The sequence below is a fragment of the Hypanus sabinus genome, chromosome 4, assembly GCF_030144855.1.
Source record: "Hypanus sabinus isolate sHypSab1 chromosome 4, sHypSab1.hap1, whole genome shotgun sequence".
Classification (NCBI taxonomy): domain Eukaryota; kingdom Metazoa; phylum Chordata; class Chondrichthyes; order Myliobatiformes; family Dasyatidae; genus Hypanus; species Hypanus sabinus.
In genome coordinates, this window is record NC_082709.1 from 39,687,136 (window position 1) to 39,713,847 (window position 26,712).

The 26,712-nt window shown below is 41.3% G+C and overlaps 1 protein-coding gene across 2 annotated transcripts in view; it reads right to left on the reverse strand.

Annotated features, from left to right (window-relative positions):
- The window catches only part of stat1a (signal transducer and activator of transcription 1a), a 63,181-nt gene extending 37,495 nt beyond the window's left edge, over positions 1 to 25,686 (reverse strand). The window contains exons 1-10 of one of the 2 annotated variants that reach the window (XM_059966894.1): positions 25,541 to 25,686; positions 12,232 to 12,360; positions 11,850 to 11,994; positions 10,415 to 10,513; positions 5,432 to 5,521; positions 4,524 to 4,602; positions 4,287 to 4,378; positions 3,554 to 3,705; positions 1,952 to 2,110; positions 1,383 to 1,475 (exon numbers count right to left, since the gene is read on the reverse strand). In XM_059966894.1, coding sequence (XP_059822877.1) covers positions 1,383 to 1,475; positions 1,952 to 2,110; positions 3,554 to 3,705; positions 4,287 to 4,378; positions 4,524 to 4,602; positions 5,432 to 5,521; positions 10,415 to 10,513; positions 11,850 to 11,994; positions 12,232 to 12,359 — 1,037 coding nt within the window. In that variant the 5' untranslated portion in view covers position 12,360; positions 25,541 to 25,686. The remainder of the gene's footprint in view (positions 1 to 1,382; positions 1,476 to 1,951; positions 2,111 to 3,553; positions 3,706 to 4,286; positions 4,379 to 4,523; positions 4,603 to 5,431; positions 5,522 to 10,414; positions 10,514 to 11,849; positions 11,995 to 12,231; positions 12,361 to 25,540) is intronic. The other variant, XM_059966892.1, reaches the window with a different exon arrangement.
- Positions 25,687 to 26,712: the final 1,026 nt, after the last annotated feature.

The following is a 26,712-nucleotide window of genomic DNA, read 5'->3' on the forward strand; positions in this document are numbered from 1 at the left end:
TTAGTCATTTCAAAAACATCTGGGTTTTTAATAATACAGGAGTATCAATAGAGTGATCATAAAATCTCAGACTTAAATAGATTCATTTTAAGTCCATCATTTTCAACCAGTTCCACTTCAATCAGGTCATTGTTTTCAACACTTAACACCTACCAAATACTACATAGCGATTGATAAATGCTGGAGCCACTTCAGCTTGTTTTCATACAGCACACTTAACAGAACACTCCCCAAATTGATTCAAACAAAGCAAGGCACCAAGTCACTTAAACAAATACCAGGGAAGTTGATAATGGCGTACAAAAAAGCTGGATGAACTCAGCAGGTCAGGCAGCATCCATTAAAAGGAGCAGTCAGTCCTGACGATGGGTCTCAACCCGAAATGTTGACTGCTCCTTTCCACGGATGCTGCCCGACCTGCTGAGTTCATCCAACTTTTTTTGTACGTCTTGATTTGACCACAGCATCTGCAGTGTACTTTGTGTTTAAGTTGATAATGATCTTGCAAGCTTTAATATACAAAACTGGAAAGCATTATAGTGAACCAGAAATCACAGGAGGGAATTCTGAAGCCTTTACACATTGAAAGCATGGCGATCAAGATGGAGCTTATAAAGCCAATGAAGCACAAAACTCGAAGAGGAAGCAAACTAACAAGGACTCAGAAGATTCAAGGTAATGACTTGAGCCTGGAATTTGAACACTTTTAAATTTAAGGCATGGAGAGAAGAAAACAGCTTCTGATTAAGTACAGCCATATTAGGACAGCTAGCATGAAGGGCAATAGGTTAACCAGACTTAATCCAAGCTAAGACAAGTGGTTGTCTAGTGAGCGAAACTTATAGATGGTAAAAGGCCAGCAACTACACTTGACTATTCAAGTCTGAGAGGTAATAGGCATACGGGTTTCAGTCTGGTTTAGCCCACAACAGAGGCCAGGAAGGATTTAGTCAGTAGCTACGGAATTGGGTTGGGGGTGGGGTGGTTAAGGAAACAAAGACAGTGGCTTTAATATGTAGGACAAGAAACAAGCAAGCTGACAAGATGGTGGGATAGAGCAAACAGCATGCATGCAGAAATAGCATTTTCTGTAATGTCACTGAGATGCAGGATGGAGAAAGGAAATAGGGGAGAGCAGAGATATGTTTTTCACCAACCAATAAACAAAATAATGCACACAACTCTAGGCATGACTGGACAGAATAGGAATGTAATCAGAATATTCAATAAAATTACTAACAAGTAAATGTTCCTACCCATCTGTGGTTTTAAAATCTATTTATTTTTAAAATGTTAGTAATAAACAATTATTCCATCCTTCTGGAAAGCTGAAGTATATTTTCATAAAGATATTACAAGATGGATAAATAAAAATAACTCACCTTAACTTAACAGTGAATTGTACACCAGTTTTTAAAACCATGGGTCTCTGTGGGTGGGTTGGCATGCAAGGTTGTCTCTCCACTACAAAAGAGCTAAAATGCAGTGAAAATTAATGTTTAAGTGATAACCATTTCAGCAATAGAGCAGCAGTTTTAAAGCAAAAAAATACAATGATACAAGCTGCCAGTGCACACTGGCAGTTTATATGTACACAGCTTACTGAAGGGATGGCCTGAAAAAGGGAACAGTAATTTCTGGAAACAATGAACCTGCATTGAAGAGAACAATGTTCCATAAAGCAAATTTCTGGATAATAAAAATCCATTAAGGTATGCATTTAATGCCAACACTTGCCCGAGTAGTCCATAGTCAACAAGAGTAAAATTGTTCTCTGCCAGAATTGTGAAGTGGCTAATAGGAAATCAGTAGCCTCATCCTTGGCTACACCATGTAAAATTTCTTTTTCCGTTTAGCCAACATCAGGAAATAAGACTCATGTTTAATACTGAAGAAATTAAAATCAAAGTATTTAAAGAGCCAGACCATGTCAAGAATCTGGAATTGTTACCTTTTAATAAGAGTGATGAACAAAGTATTGTATCTTTCCTCCAAGAACTGCTTTTTTTGAGTAATAGGATCATCTTCGTATGAATATTTCTGCTCCAATTCTTCCAGTTTCTTTAATTGTTGCCGAACTTGCTGCAAACTTTCAGCCAGCAATGTAAACCTGAAAAACAGCCATCATTAATTAAGGATGGTCTATTACTAATGGCTCTTGCTTAAAACCATTTGCCGAAGTCATGGAAATCAGATACATGGTCAGGACAGTGACCAAACCACCAGAGATGGCACCAACCAGAGCTCACAAATCCACTCTTCTTGTACCTCAGATGCTGTCCAGGTGCTAGTGACCAAACTCAATTCACTCAGCCTTCTAAAATACACCCCACTGATACAACACTTGAAGGGAGGCAACCCTGATTTGTAGGGCATTAGTCCACCTCCAAACTGCCAGAAACCTCAGTTCAAATCAGCTACCTTGCCTTATGGGGTCAAACCTAATAGATCCAGCATGACACCCCTTATATTGTGCATACAAGAAAAAGTTTTACTATCTGAAACTAACATATGGTATTAATGGGGAATGAGAAACTAACATCTTTTTAGGATGGTTAGAAGAGATCTCAATCATTTTCAATCACCCCAGTATTTTCTGCAAGGTGAAGTAAAAAAAAAACCCAGGACATACTGTTTTCAATTTTGGTCACCTCATTATAGGAAGAATGTGGAAGCTATGGAAAGGATGCAAAGGAGATTTACTAGGATGTTGCCTGGATTGGAGAACAAGTCATATGAAGCAAGGTTAGCAGAGCTGGGACTTTTCTCTTTGGAGCACAGAAGAATGAGAGGAGATTTGATAGAGGTCTACAAGATTATGAGAGGCATAGATAGGGTGGGTAGACAGTACCTGTTCCCCAGGACACCAATAGCAAACACCAGAGGGCATACATACATACACAATTAAGGGAGGGAAGTTTAGGGGAGACATCAGGGGTAAATTTGGGAAAAAAAAACAAACACAGGAGGTTATGAATGCCTGGAATGACTTGCCAGGGATGGTGGTGGAGGCTAAAACATTAGGGGTATTTGAGAGCCTCTTGGACAAGCACACAGATGAAAGAAAAATGGAAGGTTATGGGGTAGTGTGGGTTTAGTGTTTTTTTTTTAAAAAAAAAGGATTATATGGGTCGACACACCATTGAGGGCTGAAGGGCCTGTACTGTGATGTAGTGTTTTGTGGTTCTATGGATATTCTTCAACATGGAATTCAGAATGTGTTAACTGTACTTTAGTAACAGAAGTAGAAAATACTGGAAGTACTCAACTGGTTAGATAGCCTCTTCTCACAAGATGTGGGAAATCTATCTTCCCACATAGCTACTGCTTGACCCATTGCGTCAGCATTTTTTGCTTCTGGATTTTCAGTATCTACAGAATATTCTTTTTGGAGTAATCTTTGAATACTGATAAATAGAAACACACCATAGTGTTACACAACTAAATTCTACTGGCAAGTCTAGAATGCCATGTGGTTGAATTTAAAAGGATTGGGTGTTTGCAGTGAAATTTTGCACTAACAAAATTTGCACAGGTGGTTCTTGCAGCTCACCAGTGCTGTAGCTGGTCAAGACAGGTATTTGGAGGTCCTCCAATGCATGCAATTTGCTGTCTCCGTTTCCATTCCACCAACTCCTCATTGATCAGAAGACCTTCAATTTGTTCCACTTCATTCAACAAGCAGGCAGTTTCATTGATTACTTCCTACAAACATAATTACACCCATTAGTAAAACGTTTATTTAAAACAAACAGTGCAAGAGATCAGAATAGCCATGCACAAATACTTATTTTCAAAAAAAAAAGCACCGTCCAACATTGGCATGATTTGGAAAATCATGTGCTTTACTGTACAAAAAAAAATCTGAAAGATAAACCAGAATGAGTTGTGGAATGGCGGCAGCTCATTCCAAAGATGTTGTCTGAACAGGTAAGAAATATTTTTTAAAAAATAAAATCAGCTTTGTCACATGTACATAGTGTATTTGAGTCAAGTCAAATCATTGCATTGGACAAGAGATGCCATGAGTGCCCAGCACCATAATAGCATGCCCAAAACTCAAAATCTAATTGCATTTCTTTGTAATTTGGGAGGAAACTAGAGAACCCAGCTGAACCTATGCTGTCACAGGGAGAATACAGAAACTCCTAACAGATGGCAGGAAATAAACAACATCCTCATGGCTGGCAGTGTAAAGCAATGTGCTGCTATGCTACCATGCTGCCTGCAGTAATAATAAGTATAAAATCAATACAAAATAAACTATTAGCAAAACCATGGCTAACCTTTCGTTTCATATCCAGCTTCAGCATCATATTATGAAGATGGAGCTTTTCTTGTTTAATCTCATTTTGAGCCAAGCCATTCACTTCATGCTCTACCAATGTAAAACAAAAAACAAATCAAAATAGGTCGAGGACAGCAATAAGCCTAACAAAAAAGTAAACAATTTTTTTTTTTTTTTTTTTTTTATAAACTTTTACAAGAAAATCTGCTAAGCACATTAACCACAAATTTCTCACCTCGACTGTGCAATGTTTTTGATCGGAAGTCAAATTCATCCTGAAGGTCCTCAAGAGATTTTATTTCTTGTTCAATCTCCTATAATAATATAAACATAAATTTGTTGTTTTTAAAAAGGTACCTGTCACATTGTTTTGATGATTCAGGACACTTTATAGCCAAATGTCTTTGCTGCAAGCAAAAAAAAAAAAATTGACCAAGCAATTTGCAGAACATTCTCCACATAAAGGGCCCCATCTTGTACAAGAGGTAAACTGGCTCATCCAAAAAATTCAGCAAGCTTAACACTACAACATCACTGATGTATTCGAGTTCTGGTGTAATGTATTCAAGTCTTCATGGATAACTCACCATCCCATTCTGAGCAGCAAATACTTTGGTTAAGTGATTGCATTTAGGTCATTTATATTGCTGACAAGGCAACAAAGATCAGCCAGGCCGTTAAGTACACTCAATCCATTTATACAGCAATAAAAGCAAGGCCAAAGCCTCAGAAGTTTTGTTTAGATTCCCAGCAGTTCCCTCCTGCTCCTCTACAGATGCACATTTCCTGGTGAGGTTAATGCCATCTATTAATGCATTACGCTGTCCAATCCATGCACCCATTTTAAGAAAACCGTTGTTACTCTGAGGTGGCTCAAAGTATTCCAATCATTAATATAGTTCTATTCTCATGTTTTGGCCTTGTTAACTTCCTACAATTCCCTTTGTAAGAAAATAGCAATAATAGAAAACTTTATTCTTCTCATGAAGTTTTCATCCTTCATCCAATCCATCAGCACTACATCTTAGCCCAAATTCAGAAGGCCACTCTAAAGTACTATGAGGTGCAACTACCGAATTCTCAGACGCAACTCTTCACCCAAGGATGCAAATTGGAATAAGGTTGCATTGCAAATATACATACCTGAACACTGCTTTTTACAGCCTTCACTTTTAGATCTAGCTGCTTCTGCTTGTCCAGAATTACGCCATTTTGGAGAGGACCAACATGATTCTAAAAATTAAGAAAAGTTGCAGGAATATTATAGTTTTGTTGTTCCTTGGACAATCCTGGGAGAAATTGAGCTGGTGCCACTGCTTTGCCCAAGAAACTACCACCAGAATTTTAGAACCACAGAATTTACAGCCAACAGAAAATGGTGTGTAAAAAAAAAAGCATGCTGAAAGTAAGGTGATCAACCCAACAAATCTACTTTGATAATCAGCATCTCAGAGAGCTTTTAAAAAAAAACTGATACAACTCTTTTGCTGCATTGATTCCAAAACAATCTCAATCCGAACTGGGAACAGGCAAAAATAAATAGGCTTTTCTTCTTCATAAGTGTGGTACAGAAAGTGTTACAATTAAAACCAAGTCCAACAAAAACTGTTCATTCCAGTTGAGAAAGGACAAATAGTCTAAGGCTATTACTTTGATTTCTCATTAAGTTTTCAATTTGGACAGCAGTTGTCCTGAAGGTTGCAACCTACTGACCTCTATGCTAACTGAACTGGCAATTGGGAGATCAGTCCAAATTCTAGGTTCGCCAATGGAAAGAGTATTGAAGCAAGACAAAAGGGGTTTGCTTTTTGCTGTCCTGATTTCTGTAAAATTATTCAATTAATACAGATATTCCAATCTTCACTCTGTCCCCAAATGTTCACTTCTTTAAAAAAAATTATTTTGATAGAACAAGGAGGGGCATTAGCCACAACCACAGTTAGCAGCAGATGCGCCTCCCTAAAGAACACGGCTGAAGGGACTTCATTGTAGGCCATACCCATCTTACAGACAGTAGATCAAGAGTTACATCTGGAGCCCAAGAGGTGGTTTCTGCTCAGTGAAGAATCTTCAGAATCCGAAAGGAGTATGCAGAATATTGATTCCTTATTGCCATAATGAACAGTATCCTACTTGTAGCTCTTTCTCTAATTTTAATACTTAATATTTTAGAGCTGTCATTTATAAAAACACTACAAACCACATTCAGAACATTTAAACATTGATGGGTATTTAGCATTGTGCCTTTGAGAAGGATAAGCCAGGTGAGCACAACAGTTGTGGGGAAATTACTGGAGGGAATTCCAAGGGACAGGATTGACTAGAACCGATTACAGATGGTCAATGTGGTTTTTGAGTGGGGAAAATTACATCTCACAAATGAGTTTCAAAAACAAACAAAGGCCAAAAGGATTGATGAGAGCAAAGCAGTAGACATCATCTACATCAACTTCAGCAAACCCTTGACACAGTTCAACAGGATAGGCTGCTCCACGAGGTTAGATCAGCTGGGATCCAGGGTGGGTTTGCCAACTGGATTTAGTATTTTTTTTTTTTTTTTTTACCCACCCCCCCTCCTGGATTTAGTATTAACTTTTTTCCCCCCCCGGGTTGCCGGGGGGGAGGGGGGTGGTTAAACAGCTACAAAGAAGGGTTGTTTCAGATTGGAGGCCTGTAACCCACAGTGTGCTGCAACATATTGTGCTGGGCCCACTGATGCTCATCATCTATATTAATGATTTCGATGAGAAAACAAGATTGGTTATCAAGATGGTGGAGGACACCAAAATTGGTGGTATAATGGACAGTGATTATTTTGTTAGAGGATTTAAAATAACTGGGAAAGCAAGAAAGAATACCAGGTACAATTTGTATTGGACCACAAAGAGAGGACTGATGAAGGGTCTCAGCCCAAAACATTGACTGTTTACTCTGTTTACCCTGCTCTCATGATGACACCACTCCCACACCTGAAATCACCACAGTGGGCTTCAAAGCTGAGAAGACAGCTGAAATGCCTCCAACCAAGCAAGGCTGCAGGCCCAGATGGTGTCAGCCCCAGGGTGCTCAAAGCCTATGCCCCCCAGCTATGTGGGGTACTTCACCATATCTTCAGCCTGAGCCTGAGTCTACAAAGGGTTCCTGTGCTATGGAAAATGTCCTGCCTTGTTCCTGTACCGAAGACACTGCGCCCCAGTGGCTCCAATGACTACAGACCAGTGGCATTTACCTCCCATGTCATGAAGACCCTGGAGAGACTTGTTCTGGAGCAGCTCCGGCCTATGGTTAGGCCACACTTAGGCCCCTCCAGTTCGCCTACCAGCCCCGACTAGGAGTTGAGGATGCCATCGTCTACCTGCTGAACTGTGTCTATGCCCACTTGGACAAGCCGGCGAGCACTGTGAGGATCATGTTTTTTGACTTCTCCAGTGCGTTCAACACCATCCGCCCTGCTCTGCTGGGTGAGAAGCTGACAGTGATGCAGGTGGATGCTTCCCTGGCGTCATGGATTATTGATTATCTGACTGGCAGACCACAGTATGTGTGATTGCAACACTGTGTGTTAGACAGAGTGGTCAGCAGCACTGGGGCTCTGCAGGGAACTGTCCTGTCTCCCTTTCTCTTCACCATCTACACCTCGGACTTCAACTACTGCACAGAGTCTTACCATCTTCAGAAGTTTTCTGACGACTCTGCCATAGTCGGATGCATCACCAAGGGAGATCAGGCCGAGTACAGGGCTACGGTGGGAAACTTTCTCACATGGTGTGAGCAGAATCATCTGTACTTTAATGTGAAAAAGACTAAGCAGCTGGTGGTAGATCTGAGGAGGGCTAAGGCATTGGTGACCCATTTCTATCCAAGGGATCAGTGTGGACATGGAGGTTTACAAATACCTGGGGATACAAATTGACAATAAACTGAACTGGTCAAAGAACACTGAGGCTGTCTACAAGAAGGGTCAGAGCCATCTCTACTTCCTGAGGAGACTGAGGTCATTTAACATATGCTGGATGATGCCGAGGATGTTCTACGAGTCTGTGGTGGCCAGTGCTATCATGTTTGCTGTTGTGTGCTGGGGCAGCAGGCTGATGGCTGCAGACACAAACAGAATCAACAAACTCATTTGTAAGGCCAGTGATGTTGTGGGGGTGGAACTGGAATCTCTGACGGTGGTGTCTGAAAAGAGGATGCTGACCAAGTTGCATGCCATCTTGGACAATGTCTCCCATCCACTCCATAATGTACTGGTTAGGCACAGGAGTACATTCAGCCAGAGACTCATTCCATCGAGATGCAACACTGAGCATCATAGGAAGTCATTCCTGCCTGTGGCCATCAAACTTTACAACTCTTCCCTTGGTATGTCAAACACCCTGAGCCAATAGGCTGGTCCTGGACTTATTTCCACTTGGCATAATTAAATTATTTAATTACTTATGGTTTTATATTGTTAAATTTCTACACTATTCTTGGTTGGTGTGACTGTAACGAAACCCAATTTCCCCTCGGGATCAATAAAGTATGTCTGTCTGTTTTAAATACCTGCTGCCTGGTCTGCTGAGTTCCTCCAGCATTGTGTAGTTTGACTTGGACAAGTGTTGGAGTTTGTCAGGTTAAATCAGCATAGGACTTGCACAGTAAGTGGCAGAGCCCGAGCGTTGCCATTCAAAGAAACCTAACGGTACAAGTACATAGCTCACTGACAGTTGCAATGTAGGTTGACAGATTGCTGAAGGCAGCATTTGGTATGCTTGAGTGCAAAAGTGTTGGAATATCATGTACATTTGTAACATGCTGGTGAGTCCACATGGGAGTTGTGTGCACGTTTCTGATCATGCAGCTTTAGGAAAGATGCTATTAAACTGGAAAGATTCACAACCACGTTACCAGGACTGGAGGGCTCGAATTACATGGAAAACCTGGATAGGCTGGGGCTTTTCCCCCTAGAGTCTAGGAGGCCGAGGGGTGACCCAACAAAGGTGCACAAAATCATGAAGGGCCCAGATTTGTTGAATAGCCAATCAGCTATTTTCTAATAGAGGGAAACCTAAAACTAGAGGGCACAGATACAAAGCGTGAGGACAATAAATTATCAGGGAAAGAGTCAAGCTTTTCCAGACAGAAGGTGCTGGCATTTGTTGTAAGCTTCCAAATGAGTGGTAGAGCCACGTACAATTACAACATTTAGATGGATACGTGGGTCTAGCTCACGTAGAGAACTTGCTTGACATGGACAAGTTGAACTAAAGGACCATTTCACTGCTGTACAACTCTACAATGATCTCTGCTTTGTACAAATGAATGACTAACCTTAATCATTACAGAATATAGAACCAAGATAATTTTGCACTATTATTTTTTTGTTCCAATTGTTTTCTTTCTTCCAAGAACTGCATGTCAGTTTGTTTTTCTTGTAATCACTGCTTGTATCAGTGCCAGCGCTGCTGCTGCAAGTTTTGCCTCGTACCCCACATGCATGTACTGTGCATACAACAAGCTCAACTTCAACCGCCCAGATCTGCTCCATTGACCCCATTCATGTCAAGCCAAACTTAGTACTTCCTATTCTTCTGCAGAAAGAACCAAGAAAACCTAACAAGCCCTCCAAAGCACCGTTCAATCCACTGATTTCTAGTCATTTTGGAATCCAGACCTATATGGCTATCATTTATATATGGACTTCTGTTGTGAACTCCCAGGAGCAGAGACATTCTCAGGGAAAGACTGCAGAATGTCGATATCATGCCAAGACTGTACTTCCAAGCCGTAAAGTGTAAATTTGTACAAACATAGTATTAAAATCACTTCTATTTACAGACTAGCACTATTTTACTACTTGAGCAGGTACAACAATTTCATTCCTCCTGCTGGCTGGGATCAAGATGATGTTATTCTTGTTCTAGAACTGAAAAAAGCTTTTCTTTGGAGGAAATTTACATTGGGATGGATCACCAAGTTGTTTTGTTTAATAACAGTGAAATTGATAAATATTTTCAGCCTCTTTGTAAGAAATGGGGGAAAAAAATTAACTTTTGTTGCCCATCATCCAAAAACAGGAAGAGTTACTCAAAGGAAAAAAAGTATGAACTTATTAGAAATCAGACATGTTTAAAATTAAATTACCTTTTCATCTTTTAGAGCATTTTCTAGGATTTTCTTTTCTTCATTCAGACTGTTTAATATGGTAAGTGCCATAAGAATGGGTTCTTCTTGGAAGAAGACCTGTAATAGAAATTAAGGATACATTATAAATAATTATAATTGCTTAGATATGAAAAGTAAACTTTCCTCAAAAAGATATTGTTAGACAAGTCGCAATTATATTTAGTCAGTTGTACAATACAAATGAGATTGTCACATTTTGGAAAACCCCTGTAATATCCTGTATGCTATGTTTGCTTTTATTATCAGCAAAGTTCAAAAGACTTTCAAAACCCAGAACCCAACCACTTTCTTTGCCAATAATGTTCATATCTGGTATATTTGTACACAGATCTATGCCTATTATTCAATTTACAAAAACACTGAAGTTGTAGAAGCCATTTCGAAGCCGCTCTTCATTCATGTGGAACACTCCAGGTTTCATACACATTATAAAATACAAAACATTTGTCAAACAGGAAAACCAAGTTACAGATCCAAGACGCATTCCAGTTTCAAGAATTAAAAAGAATTAAGTGCTGTAAACCAAACTAATAATTTGCAGTAGACCTGGGTTTACTGCATTCCAAAGATTCAAGGTGCATTTACTATCAAAGAATGTACAAGTTGTACAATCTTGAGGCTTGTTTGCATAACAGGCAGTTGCAAAGCAAGGAACCTACAAAATATATACAACCAACCCCAGTGCCCACAGGAAAAAAAACTAATCATGCAAGCAACACGAGTGAACAACCAACATTTGAATCAAATCAAGTCCTTGGATTCAGATCCTGGAAAAAACTTAGAGTAGCTTGGTATCTAGCTCATCATTATTAGTGGGGACAAGTCGCTGCAAATTTAATATTCCATTAATTTATTCACTAAATGCAACCAGTTTGGCATTGCGCAAGGTACTGTATTAAAAAAAGTCAACGTTTTACAGATTAGCTTTGTTTGTCACATGTACATTGAAACATACAATGACACTCGCTGTTAAGTGTCAAATCAGCGAGGACTGGGCTGGGCAGCCCCAAGCATCGCTACACTTCTGGCACCCACACTCACTAACCCCAACCATTGGTCTTTGGAATGTTAAAAGAAACCCAAGCAGTCACGTGGAGAACTTACAAATTCCATATAGTCAGCAGCAGGAATTGAACCCCAATCAGAGATCGCTGGTGTTAAACTACAGTGCCCTCCCATTTAGAGTACCACCATCTTTAGTACTTTTTTTTATTATTATTATACAGGTAACAGCACATTACCAGAAGGCAAAATTAACCACTTATGTTTTATTTATATATATATGTAAAAAAACAGCTTGCCCACCAAGTCCTGCTGAGAGCCCATTTAAACAAGTAGATTTGGGATCTAGTCCTAGTGTACAGGCACTCACGACAGAGCTCCATTTCCATACCTGAAGATTACGTTTTACTTTTCTAATGTTGTGCTGAAGCAGAAAATTATTCTCCAAGGCAAATCTGCTGTATTGGTCATCCAACTGCGTCAACAGCTCATGGAACAGCACTGTGGCCAGTGAGTCATTGGTGGCAGCATGCTCCCTAAATAACAGAAGGGAAATGAAAATTAAGTAGCTCACACTTAAGCTGCGAGGAAGAGCTGGTTTCAAACAATATTGCGGAAGTATGTGCTAGTAAGAAAAAAAAACAGGCAGTAAAGTAGAATAAAAAGATTGGATATTAAATTTATAATAAAAATTGGGCAAGTGCAAATAAATCTGTTTCATATCCCAGCTAGTTGTCCTTCAATGACTGATATAAATCAACAGGAGCACCTACCAATCTTTTGCCTCTAGCCACTGGGCAAGATATTGCCTGATCTCCATTGGAAAGTTGTCATCATACAGCTGGTCAACTTGCTCCAGGAATTTGGAGTCTAGCTGTTGTAGTTGGTACCACTGTGACATACTGCAGAGAAATTGTACAAAAAGAATCAGGTTTATTATCACTGGCATGTGACGTGAAAATTTGTGAACTTAGCAGAAGCAATTCAATGTAATAATCTAGCAGAGAAAAAAAATAAATTAAAGAATAATGTTATGAGTGATGAACAGACCTGATGGTCAATGGGGGGGCAGAGTTAACCATTCCCAACCCCCCCCCCCCCCCCCCGCCCGAGAACTATGAACTATTGCTGCTGCTATGCTGCTATTGAGAGAGAAAGATAAAGCCCGGGCAAGAACATCTACTACAGGTAAGAGGGGGAGAGAGACTGTTGATTTACTGTATTATGACTCTTCCTGGATTATTTACCTTCCACTACAAGGACTTTACTTTGCTCGTTAACATTCCTCAGGAGACAGCAGGAGTCATTCAGAGTTGATGGATAGCTGAGACCCCGTGAGTAGGGATAAAAGACAGGTCTGGAGAGACACCCTTCAGACACACCAGTGGACACTGACTGAGTGCTGGGAACCCACAGAAAGGTGGGGGCTTCGGAGACCCAACCAGGAGATCGGTCAGTAAAGCTCACAGTGTTATAGCAGGGCCGGTGGGGACTTGTGTGTGTGTCCACTCATGGCAGAGTGACGAGTCCACCACAGAAGAACGGTCGAGCTGAAGACCAGAGTGATCATAAATGAATGGCCACAACAATATGATGGATTAAGAAAGCCACAAAAGTTTGCCTGCTGCAGCTGTTACATCTCACTCGCTCTCTCTCCAACGATTTCAACACAACAACCATAACCACCTCAGCTTTTATGAACTGAACTCTAAACTTTCCCATGACAATTCATTTACCCCTAGACATCGATAGAGCTCGTTTATTATTGATTATTATTATTCCTACACTTAGGTTTATTACTGCTAACTTGTTTTATGTATATTTGCATTTTTGATATTGTATTGTGTAGTTTACTAATAAACACCTTTAGTTTGGTACCACCAGACTCCAACGGATTCTTCTTTCTCTGCTGGTCAGACACCCAGTTACGGGGTATGTAACAGTAATAAACAAGTAAATCTATTACGTATATTGAATAAATTAAAACATGTGAAAACATAAATACTGGTTATTAAAAAAAAAAGGTAATGACCAAAGATTCCATGTCCATTTAGGAGTTGGATGGCTGAAGGGAAGAAACCGTTCCTGAATCGCTGAGTGTGTGCCTTCAGGCTTCCATACCACCAACCCGATGGTAACAGTGAGGAAAGAGTATACCCTGGTTGCTGGACGTCCTTAATAATGGACGCTGCCGTTCTAAGACACCACTCCCTAAAGATGTCCTGGGCACTTTGTAGGCTGGCACCCAAAATGGAGCCAACTAGATTTATAACCACCTATAGCTTCTTTTAGTCCTGTGTAGAAGCCCCTCGATACCACACCATGACGTAGCCTGTCAGAATGTTCTCCACGATACAACTACAAGTTTTTGAGTGTATTCATTGACATGCCAAATCTCTTCAAACTCCTAATAAAGTATAGCTGCTATCTTGCCTTCTTTATAACTACATTGATATGTTGGGAACAGGTTAGATCCTCAGCGATCTTGACACCCAGAACTTCAAATTGCTCACTCTCTCCACTTCTAATCCCTCTGAGGATGGGATGTGTTCCTTCGTCTTACCCTTCCTGAAGTCCACAATCAGTTCTTCCATCTTACTGATGTTGAGTGCCAGGTTGTTGCTGTGGCACCATTCCACTAGTTGGCATATCTCACTCCTGTACACCCTCACGTCACCACCAGAGATTCTACCAACAATGGTTATATCATCAGCAAATTTATAGATGGTATTTGAGCTATGCCTAGCCACACAGTCATATGTATACAGAGAGTAAAGCGGTGGGCTAAGTACACACCCCCAATGTGCACCAGTGTTGATAGTCAGTGAGGATGATATTTTATCAGCAATCCACAGAGAAAGTGGTCTTCCAGTTAGGAAGTTGAGGATCCAATTGCAGAGGGAGGTACATTGGCCCAGGTTCTGCAACTTCTCAATCGGGGTTGTGGGAATGATGGTATTAAATGCTGAGCTATAGTCGATAAACAGCATCCTGACAGAGGTGTTTGTGTTGTCCAGGTAGTCTAAAGCCACATGGAGAGCCATTGAGATTGCATCTGCAGTTGACCTATTGTGGCTATAGGCAAATTACAATGGGTCCAGGTCCTTGCTGAGGCAGGAGTTCGGTCCAGTCATGACCAACCTCTCAAAGCATCTCATCACTGTCAAAGTGAGTGCTACTGGATGGTAGTCATCAAGGCAGCTCACATTATTCTTCTTAGGCACTGGTATAACTGTTGCCTTTTTGAAGCAAGTGGGAACCTCTGCCCATAGCAGTGAGAAGTTAAAAATGTCCTTGAATCCTCCTGCCAGTTGGTTAACAGGTTTTTAGAGCCTTACCAGGTACTCCATCGGGACTTTACGCCTTGCGAGGGTTCACTCTCTTTAAAGACAGCCTAACATTGGCCTCTGAGACAGAAATAAGAGTCAGCAGGGATTTTCATAGCTATTGTTGTGTTCTCCCTTTCAAAGCGTGCACACAAGTGTTGAGTTCAGATGGTATTGAAACATCGCTTTGTAGGAAGTACTGTCTTGCAGACTGTCTTGTCACCTCTAACCTCATTCGAAATTGTTTCTTCGCCCTTGAAATAGCCCTTTGTAGATCATACCTGGTTTTCTGGTACAGGCCTAGGTTACCAGACTTGAATGCCACAGACCTAGCCTTCAGCAGATGATGCATCTCCTGGTTCATCCACAGCTTTTGGTTTGGGAATGTACAGCAAGTCTTTGTGGGCACTCTCTCATTCACACAGGTTCTGATGAAGTCAGTGACAACTGCAGCATACTCATCCAAGTTCGAAGATGAATCCCCGAATACAGTCCAGTCCAATGATTCAAAGCAGTCTTGTAGGCACTCCTGTGATTCTCTTGTCCATACCTTCTTGATCTTCTTTGCTGGTGCTGCAGTCTTCAGTCTCTGCCTATACTCAGGGAGTTAGAAGTACAGCTAGACGATCAGACTTCCTGAAGTGAGAGCGTGTAATAGCACAGTAGGCATTCTTGATGTTGGTGTAGCAATGGTCCAGTGTGTTTTTCCTCTGCAAATGATCTGTTTATGGTAGTTGCTTAGTGAATTTTTTACCCCCCAGACTGGCCAGGTTAAAGTCTCCCAAAACAATGGTGAAGGTGTTAGGGTGCACTGTTTCATGCATGTTGATCCCATTAGTCAGATCATCTAAAGCCTGCTTGATATTGGCCTGAGGTGGAATGTAAACTGCTACCAAAATGACTCCAGAGAAATCCCGTGGTAGGTAAAAAGGTAAAATTTTAAACGACTTTTAAAAAATCGTAGTATCACTCTAAAGCACACCTCACATTACAATGGCTGAAGCCTTGGTTTTGTTTCTTCCCCACCCCATCCCAAAATCAAGGTGAGAAATACCAGGAGGCAAATTTCCCCATTCCAAATCGGAGATCATTACTTTCTGAGACAAACTTGCACAATGGTACCCTATACTTCTTGGCTCCAACTTCAGTAAAGTGCCCCAACAGTTAACATTTGATCCAGACCATGCAGCTTTGTAACTGCTCAGTAGCAACTGCATTAAACAGCAAGGTGTGCTGTGGAGCACGCACAAGGAACTGGATGAGATCAGCTACAACCCTTTCATACAGGCATCTCATTTGAAACAACAAAACCACCATTTAAATCTGGATTGAAAGTTTACCCACACCCAGCCCATCTCTCAAATCCAGTTAAGCCATTTATGGTTTGCCAACATTAAGCTCTGCATCTCACATGGTGCTCAGGACGTGTTCCAAGAACACGTCCACAAATAGGGGTCATTATAGATGCGGCCATGCATTACTTAAAGGATTTCTGTACCTGTTCCCTCCACTCTGGGAACCCAGTGGAAACTCCTGCCTTCCCAGCTGTTCCCCAGTGCCACAGCAGGAACCAGCTGTAAATCCAGTAAGGAATCCGTCACAGCTCAGGGCTCCAGCTGCTGTTAGGCAGAATGGGAGGGAGATTGGAAGTCTGGCTGAGTAGTATCATAACAGCCTCTTAATCATTATCACCAAGACCACGGAGCTGATTATGGATTTCAGAAGGAAACTAGCTGTCCGTGAGCCAGACCACATGGGAAGATCAGAGGTAGAGGGTCAGTAATTTTAAATCCCTCAATGTTATTTCAGAGGACCCATCTTGGGCCCAGCATGCAACTAGCATTAGAAAAAACAGCATGGCAGCATCTCTACTTCCTTTGGAGTTTGCAAAGATTTGGAATGACATCCAACTTTAGAAAAAATTTCTATACCCCTGCAGTGGAAAGTATATTGATTGGCTGCATCACAACCTGGTAATAAACACCAATTCCCTTGAAAGGTACAGCCCAGTCCATCACAAAGTAAAGCCCTCCCCACCCTTGAGCACATCTACACAAAGCTCCGTTCAAGGAAAGCAGCATTGTCACCTCTCTGCCGCCATCAGGGAGGTGGCACAGGAACCTCCGAACCCACACCACCAAGTTTAACACCGTTATTACCCCTCACCTATCAGGCTTTTGAGTCGAAAGGGATAGCTTCACTTGCCCCATCATTGTAATGTTTCCACAACTAATGGACTCACTTTCAAGGACATTTCATCTCATGTTCACGATATTTATTGCCCATTTATTATAGCTTTCTTTTTATTTTTGTGCAGTTTATCATCTTTTGCTCACTGGCTGAACACCCAAGTTGGTGCAGTCTTTCATTGATTCTATTTTGGTGTTGGCACGTGGCAGATCTAAATTAATTTTGTCACATATGTCAAAACAGGCTGGGGAATACTTTCAGTGTCAGCATAGCATGCCTACAACTTAGTACATCTTGAACATCTTTGGAATGCCCCGGTTGGTAGCCAAATCACCCCTAGAAAATTTGCAGAATTATGGGGAGAACATACAATCTCCTTAGAAGCTGGAATTGAACCCTGATCTTACAGCTTGCACTGTAAAGCATTTCAGTAACCACTACACCATTGGGTCTCCTGCCATCCTTTAGCACCTGCAAAAGGAAAAACAAACTCCAGAAGAGGCAGGATAAAAGTTGCTGGTCACAAATGCAACTTTTTCATCTAACCAACCATTGCATGGAATCCAACTGAGATGAAATTTGTTTGAGGTGCCCAAGTTTCAAAAACCAAGTGGGTACAGGGCAGAGTTCTTCATCAAAAGTGGGCATCAAGATGCCAATGAGTAACCAGGGTGGGAGGTGCCACACCAGGGACATTTTACCTCATTTCTGCTGCTTGTGGTACTGGGTGACAAATGCCAAAGAAATCAAAAGCACATTCTTCCCTTACAAGTTTATAGATAATTTAATTGAAACACTTTTGACAGCTTTGTAGCCTACTCAGAGGGTAGGTTTATCTCAGTAAGCAGCTGCAGAACTGAAACAATGCCTGTTCATCAGAGCGTCTAACAGCACTAGCCAGACTTGGAACTAGGTGGTATAGCCTCGACAGCTGTATGAGCAAAAATAAAAGAGAAGGACAAAGCCACGTGTGGTAGGCTAGTCTGAGTGATTAGATCACATGGGATCCCAGGAAAGTAGGCCAAAAGGATACATAGCTGGTAACCTATGCCCTTGAATGGAATAGCCTACAAAAAGTAGTGGATACTGCCCAGTCCATCACAGATTAAGCACATCTACACAGAGCACTGTTGCAGGAAAGCAGCATCCATCAAGGGCCCCACCATCTGGGCCATGCTCTCTTTTAGCTGCTGACATCAGGAAGGCACAAGAGCCTCAGGACCAACACCAACAAATTCAGAACAATTATTACCCCTCAACCACCAAGATCTTGAATCAGAAGAGGCAACTTCACTTATTGCCGCTTCACTGAACTGTTCCCCCAAACTATGTTCCCCCACTTCCAAGAACTCTTCATCTCATGTTCTTGAGATTTACTACATGATCATTTATTTCTCTTTGTTTTTGCTGGGTTTATCTTTTGTACATTGGTTGTTTGTCCATCCTATCAGATACAGTCTTTCATTGATGCTATTGCATTTCTTGTACTTACTGCAATTTCCTATTAGAAAATGAATCACCAGGTTGTATATGGTGACATATGTACACTAATAATAAATTTACTTTGAACCTTGATAGCAGGGCACAGAGGGTGCCTCTGACCAGTGGTATGCCACAGGGATCAGTGCCGGGACCATCACCATTTGACAATTAATAAACAATTTGGATGAGAATGTAGAAGGTACTGTTCCTAAGTTTACAGATAACACTAAACTAGGTGGCATTGCAGATAGCAAAGAAAAAAAAAGGATCACGGCCAGCTGGTGACATGGGTCAAGGAATAGCAAATACAAGATGCTGCACTTTGAGTACGGCAGGGGTTGCTGTAGGACAGAGGGTGCTAGGAATACAAAAGCTCCCTGGAAGTTGTCGTGGTTGGAAGATGTTTGGCAGACTGGCCTTTATCAGCCAGAGCCTGAAGTACAGGAGCTGGAAGATCACGTTGCAGCTGCATGAGATATTAGTGAGCCTGCCCCTGGAGTATTGGACATTTAAAAAAAAATTACACACTGTACAAGGATGGCATTAAACTGAAAAGAGGACAATGGAGATTTACGAGCATGTTGCCAGGACTGATGGCCTGGGCTACAGTGAAAGTTTGGCAGGCTATTAATTTACTCTTGGAGTTTAGGTGATCTTAGAGATGTACAAAATCATGAGGAACTTAAAGGTCATCATTTCTGCAGTGAATGAGAATTAAAAACTAGAGGGCATCAGTTTTAGAGGGAATAGAAGGGATCTGAGACAGTAATGTACATGTGGAACAAGCAGCCTGAGGAAGTGGTTGAGGCAAGTACAGTAACAACATTTAAAAGACATTTGGTCAGGAAAGGTTGAGAGAAGTGTGGGTCAAAGGTGCTGGCTTAGATGGGATCTTGGGCAGGTTATGCTGAAGTATGTTTATGACATTTTTACTATTCAAGGAAGACTACTGGACGATGGGCATATGAACATGCAGACTGGATATTCACCAGAAAAGTCAAAACCTTTCTTTTTAGGGGAAAAAAGCTCTACACAGAGAGCCTTTATCCAGGATTTTCTCCCTGTATGGATTTCATTAATCAGCACTAGACCCCTCAGTAAATTTGGGAGCTACCCCCCTTCCCAACATCAGCCAAAATGTCTTGCTGCTGTCTCTCTGGGAACTGCTGCACAGCAGCCCTATTCAGTCAACACACACAAAATGCTGGTGGAGCGCAGCAGGATAGGCAGCATCTATCGGAAGTACAGTCGATGTTTTGGGCTGAGACCCTTCATCAGGACTAATGTGAAAAAGATAGTAAGATATTTGAAAGTGGGAGGGGGAGGGGAGACCCGAAATGATAGGAGAAGACGGGAGGGGGAGAGATGAAGCCAAGAGCTGGGAAGTTGATTGGCAAAAAGGATACAAGGCTGGAGAACAGGGAATATCATAGGCCAGAAGGCCTTGGAAGAAAGAAAGGGGAGGGGAGCACCAGAGGAAGATGGAGAACAGGCAAGGAGCTTCACAGTTAAACACTTGTTTATACGAATAACCACCTTCTGTAATTATTTTCTTCAGTTCTGCTGGGAATTTTTCAGCAGCTTCAGTATCAGCCGAAACACACTCTGGTAAACGTTAAACTATGAAGCTGCCGTCGCCTCAGAAATTGATCAAACCACCCATGAGTACCTTTAAATTCCACTTTCACAACACTTTCATCTCCATTGTTTCTCGGTTTCAGCTTATTAAAAAGACTGATTTCTCCTTTTAAGTATGAGATAATTAACAGACCACCACACTTTGTACACCCATTAATTCACTCAAATAGACTTTCCATTTTATTCATTATTGGATGCCGACATAAAGAGACCACTTTGCTACGAGCAGAACCAACAGTAACATTGGCAGCTTTCAAGATTCTCTCTCTCTCTGTAGATAGTGCGAATGGTGGATGCAGACAAGTTCAACATGTGGACAATGTCCTTACTTCGTTCACCATGATCCAAACAATTATGTCTAGTTTTATGCAAAGCATAACACATAAATCGAGATAAAGCACAGATGCTCACAAGCACTTGTTTAAGCAACGGCAGCTAGAATGCAGTTCCGGGGGAGGAGCTTGGCTGCTCGGGGCACGCGTTACCTTTTCTTTGCAACAGTAACTCTCTTCGTTAGTGAAAGTAGGTAACTAAGGTAGGTCTTTCCTAACAGCGAGCTGTCATAAAGTGAACGTTCAAAAAACTGGGGCCACCTGTATACAGAAGTAAGTTTTTTTTTTAAAAAAACAGGTTGATAAATATCCTTTTCGTTCCCATTTTCCTGACGTTCTTCATCAATATTTGCACCACCTGGCCCGACCCATTTATCTTCCTGACTTGGCCAGAAAGTTCTGAAGAGTACTTCCAGAAACCTCAGACGATGTACAAATAGGTCCCGAGGTGCAATTAAATTCATAATTCACAACATATAGTTTACGACCTTGATTCTCACAGGACATTCCCTCTCAATCTAGCAAAGTAGCATTCTTCTTAATCAATACTACCACTCTTGTAGCAAAGGTGTTGAAGAATTAAAAGTTTCAACCCAAAATATCAACCATCCTTTTGCATTCACAAGCGCTGCTCAACAGCCAGTTTATATTTAATCTAGCTTCCAGCATCTTCAGTCTCATCTCCTGCCACATTTCTACCCAGTCATTTAAAACTATTCCTACATTTTAAAAATAAGACCAAACTTTGTTATGCTACAATATTGTGACTATGCAGTTGAGTGCACCCAAAATCGTGAGCCTTGTTTAATAGTTTCCAGTTTTTGACCACATACATCAGACATAATCTGTATACCGCCTCAGCCTGACCTCTCCAAAAGCTTTCATTATTCACTCTAGTGCCACTTCTCACTTTCTCTTCTTCACGACATTCTTAGTCAGCCCAAATCCTGTCAAATTAAATATTCTACATTGTATTACGAAGGGAGGACATTGATCCCAGCTGAAGTCTACAGACTTTCTTTAGGTTATGAATGACTAATTTATGGGCACATACAAATAAGCTCCCATACTATTACAAAATTCCAAAGTCTAACATACATTCTTTCCCAAATCCAAAAACATTTCCCTCCCTCCGTTTTTACTAATTTTTCTTTCTTATCAGTCTTGCTTGACATTCATTTCCATATTGTAGAGAGCAATTAATTTTAGTGGTTTGTGTTGTTTTGAACTTACAAACTATAATTAACTGAAGGGCACTTGTAAAAGCAGAACCCAATCTTGATCTGTGGACTACCTATAACCTACTTGACATACTTTTCATTTCGTCAGAACAAGTCCCAGTGCTTCCAGAGTTCAACCCGTCCTCTTCCGACTACACGTTTATAGCCCAGCGGCGGCAGTTGCTGCAGTATGGACAAGACTTACACCATCTCAACATGCTACTTGCAAACTCATTGATGATTTAAGTCCTGCTTCTTCGTCTCCAAGGATTCTGCAAACCTAACTTCAACCATGTTGTCCTGTTGCCCATGATAATTGGCTGCCTCCCATTTCCACAATAAAGATCACCAGATCTCCCTTCTGCTCCCTGACCCTGACATTTGCCCAGTCTTTTTCCACTGGCACCAGCTACAGGATGACCCATGCTGAAACGTTTAAGCCACGAAGCAGATGGACAACTGGGACATCAGTCAATGGCACTTTCTGTAATTGTGTCTCCAAGGCAAAAGAGAATTCCCATATTGTGCAGGATAAGCATTTCACAGCTCTGAAGAAGCTTCACTTTTATCAAATTGACTATTTACAGATGAAAGAGTAATCCCATAATAATTTGTTTTACTTGCTATGCACAGATATTTTGATTGCTCATTATCACTACCATCTCCTCCCCAATACCAGTGTTTATTTAAGCCTACTCCACTATGTAAAGTCCTTTTAAACTTGCATTCATAGAACAACTCTTACCTCAAGGCTCCCCGGAACTACAGTGCTGTCAATCAACTAGCTTTAAATTGTCATCACTGGTGTAAGAGACACATTTACAAATTGTCTGATTAAACACTGCACAGCATTTGCAAAGCTGTGAGCTATTAATGAAATAATTGTTAAGTACTAACTAGATCAATGAAATTACTACAGTTTAGCATTTTATACAACCACTTTTGCTCCCCGAGTATGCCGGCTCACCAGAACTATTCTAACCTGTTAAAATTTCCACCACACATTCCCATCTGTACCCAATTCCTCTGCTCACCTACATACAAGGAGCAAATCACAAATGTTCATTAATGCAAAAATCTGAACACATAAGCCTATTTATTTAGTTCAGACAGGACTTGACCCTATAATCAGAGTACCGGACTACGTTGCCTACGAGTATGAAATGAAGTCACTGCTTACACTGAAGGAAAAACGCTGTTAACAGAAATTCCAGGCTGTCTGCGGCAATTAGACCTTCGAACAATAAAGCCGCTAAGCCAAAATTCACTGCAGCAGTATGCGGCTAATAAAACTGCTACCTGTGAACTCCAGTGAAATTAAAATCCAAAAGCCAATTGGACATTGAATACATTGCCATGCAAACAAGTGTCCGAAAATATTTTATATGTGGAAGATCAAATTCAATCTTTACACAACAAAACTTTAATGCGGAAAGGAGACATTCAAGTTTGGGAGAAAGTTTTAAAGTAAATATTCAATGAGTCTTTACTTCTACTTGTCCCATAGATAGAGGTGATCCTGCTCCTTTTAATGGTTTCCAATATTTTTAACCTCATTTCAGAATCTGTAGTTTTATTTACTTAATATCTTTATTTGTTAGCTCTGTATTACTCTGGTTTCAGCTGTTATGAGTGATGAACAGACCTGATGGTCAATGGGTGCAGAGTTAACCATTCCCCCCCCCCCTCCTGAGAACTACGAACTATTGCTGCTGTTATGCTGCTCATGGGAGAGAGATGAAACAGGCAAGAACATCTGCTACAGACAAGAGGGGGAAAGAGACTGTTGATTTACTGTATTTTGACTCTTCCTGGATTATTTACCTTCCACTACAAGGACTTTACTTTGCTCGTTAACATTCCTCAGGAGATAGCAGGAGTGGCCTGATTTGATGGACTCAGTCGTTCAGAGTTGATGGATTGCTGAGACCCTGAGAGTGGGGATAAAAGACAGGTCTGGAGAGACACCCTTCAGACACACCAGTGGATACTGACTAAGTGTTGGGAACCCACAGAAAGGTGGGGGCTTCGGAGACCGAATCAGGAGATCGGTCAGTAAAGCTCAGTGTTACAGCAGGGCCGGTGGGGACTTGTGTGTGTGCCCACTCATGCCAGAGTGACCAGTCCACCACAGAAAAACAGTCTAGCTGAAGAGGGGTCATAACTGAATGACCACAATGATATGACGGATTAAGAAAGCAACAGGTTTGCCAGCCGCAGCTGTTAACCTCTCACTCGCTCTTCAACGATTTCAATACAACAACCATAACTACCTCAGCATTTATGAACTGAACTCTATACTCTATGACAAGTCATTTACCCCTAGACATCGATAGAGCTTGTTTATTATTGATTATTATTATTCCCAAACTTTTAGGTTTATTACTGCTAACTTGTTTTATATGTATATTTGCATTTTTGATATTGTATTGTGTAGTTTACTAATAAAAACCCTTAGTTTGGTACCACCAGACTCCAACGGATTCTTCTTTCTCTGCTGGTCAGACACCCAGTTACGGGGTACGTAACACAGCCATCCACCGAAAAAAATCAAGATCAGATTTATTAATTACTGCCTTACACAACAGTAAAATTTTTGTTCTGCAGCAGTAGAATTACAAAAGTAAACTGGTGAGGAGAACTTCAAACTTTTTAAACTTCCAAGTTATCCTTGCAGTTTCTAAGGATCTTTGACTTTCTCACCAACTTAAAACTGCAATTCTGCCATTCATGACACCTCTTACAATAAGAAATTTTCATCCACAGTGCTAAGAAAAAGTAGAAGTATTTTTAAAACCAGTACACTTATTTTGCAAGTGTATTTAATTGTCGTTTTTATTCCTGGTGGGAACTTCTCTACAAAGTCCTCAATTTCCACTTCCCTACTCTATCTCTCTAACAAAAGAGGGGCAAGGCGCTCCTTCCCTCCGTTAGCCTGCAGGTCACCCTTGGGCATGGTACTTAGCCCACATCTCCCACCCCCCCCCCCCCCAACCACGGTGTGTATCACAAGTCCAGGTTATGCAACCACTTTCGCCAGGCAGACAATCTCTGGAGAGTATTGCTAATAGCTGGAGTCGTCCGTCTTGTAAAGACACTGCTCAGGAGGCAACGGCAAACCATTTCTGTAGAAATTTGCCAAGAACAATTATGGTCATGGAAAGACCATGATCGTCCACGTCATATGCACATTACGAACTACGCAGGGGTACTTTATAAAGGAAGGGAATGGGGGGGGGGGAGAAATTGTAAGGTAAGCCTTTGAACTTTGTCCTCACTAATCTAAGCCATGTTTTTTTAAACCACGGATCCCAATATTTTTCAAGGATACAGAGTTTTTAATACAGGCCTTTTCCTGAAATATAATTAACCTTCAAGCTTCAGCAGACGAGTCACTGAGCTATTAACATTTCCAAAATTATAAATACTTCTTTAGAGAAGTAGTAAAGATACTTCAAGGACAACTTAAAAACTTTTCGAGTCCGATATATTGTTGGATGGGGTGGTTGCTGAAAGTGGAAAAGAGCAAAGACACAAATCCTTGACCCCCCCTTCTCAAAATATCACCCCCCAAAAAAACAGATCAATATCGATGATGAATTTCCAGTACTTGTTTTGTCTATGTCCCTCTCATCAGGCAGATAGTTGCATCAACTTTAACCGGCTCTTTACTGTTCAATTACTACCATGTGCAACACCTGTTCCGGCACATTTCACGTACTAATCCAAGCACCCCCTCAATGCTGCGCAATGCACATATACAACAATGAAAAAGATCACTAACTCAATGAGAAGCAATTTTTGTTCAGGTTTGAGCCTTTTTGATCGTGTCCTTGCATACAATCAGAAGGATTCCGCCCAGCAGCAGACTTACACCTGATCAAACCCACTCACCTGAGTCGAATAAAAGGAGTAGAAAAATGCCAGTCGATTTACGTCTAATCAGATTAACCAGCGAACGAGCCGAAAACAGAAGTACAAGCTGCAATGTGCCCGCTTGCGCTGCAGTCGACCATAAATACGGAAGCACAGGGTGATGATGCCCGACAACTCTCTTGATAGAGTCGTCAGTCGGCCAATCGCTGACCGGTGGGAGCAGGCGGGCCAATGGGCAGGCGGCGGAGGCGGGGCGCGGGGCCCCGGCGCTGAGGTCCGGAGCGGAGGGAGTGTGAGGAAAGAGCAGCACGTGGTTTCCGAGAAGCTACGAAACAAGAACTGCTGCGCGGCTGGCAGGAAAGCGAGAATCGAAAGTAAGGGCTGCTGCTGATGGGGCGGAGCTTGGTGTCGTGGTGCGCTCGTCGCAGGCCAAAATAGGGAGTTAAAGAGGCAGGATATGCAGTGGTTCATGCTCATAGAAGAAACAATTATTGTTTTTCTTTGCACGATTTCTGGAAGATGATCAATGCTTAATTAGAAATCCGTACTTACTGATTTAAAATTTGTACCCACTCATTTATTGTTTCCAAAGGGGCAAGAGCAAATGGGCAAATGCAATTAGAATCAGGCTTATTATCATTGGCATATGTGTTAAAATATATTTTTTAAAATTAAATTAAGTAGTGCAAAAAGAGCAAAAAAAAGTGTTTCATTATCCATTCAAAAATCTGATGGCAGAGGAGAAGAAGCTGTTCCTGAAACATTGAGTGTGAGTCTTCAGGCTCCTGTACCTTCTTCATGGTAGCAAAGGGAGGGGGTTATATCCTGGGGAATGGGAATCCTTAATGATTAATACTGCCTTGATGGGGCATTGCTTTTTGAAGGTGCCCTTGATGTTAGGCATCAGCAAGCCTGTAATGGAGCTTGCTGAGTTTATAACATGATCTTTTTCCAATCTTGTGCAGTGGCCCCTCCATTCCAGACAGTGATGCGACTACTGTAGTTGGAAAGCACCCCATGGTACATCTGTGGACATTTGCAAGTCTTTGGTGACATATCGTGAAAATATAGCTGCTGTCGTGTCTGTCATGTATTTAATATTTCAGTCATATTGTAAATATATTTTATTAAGCAATCTTTGTTGTTTAAGTAATTATCGTCATATATATGAAGTATGTAAATGGCACACG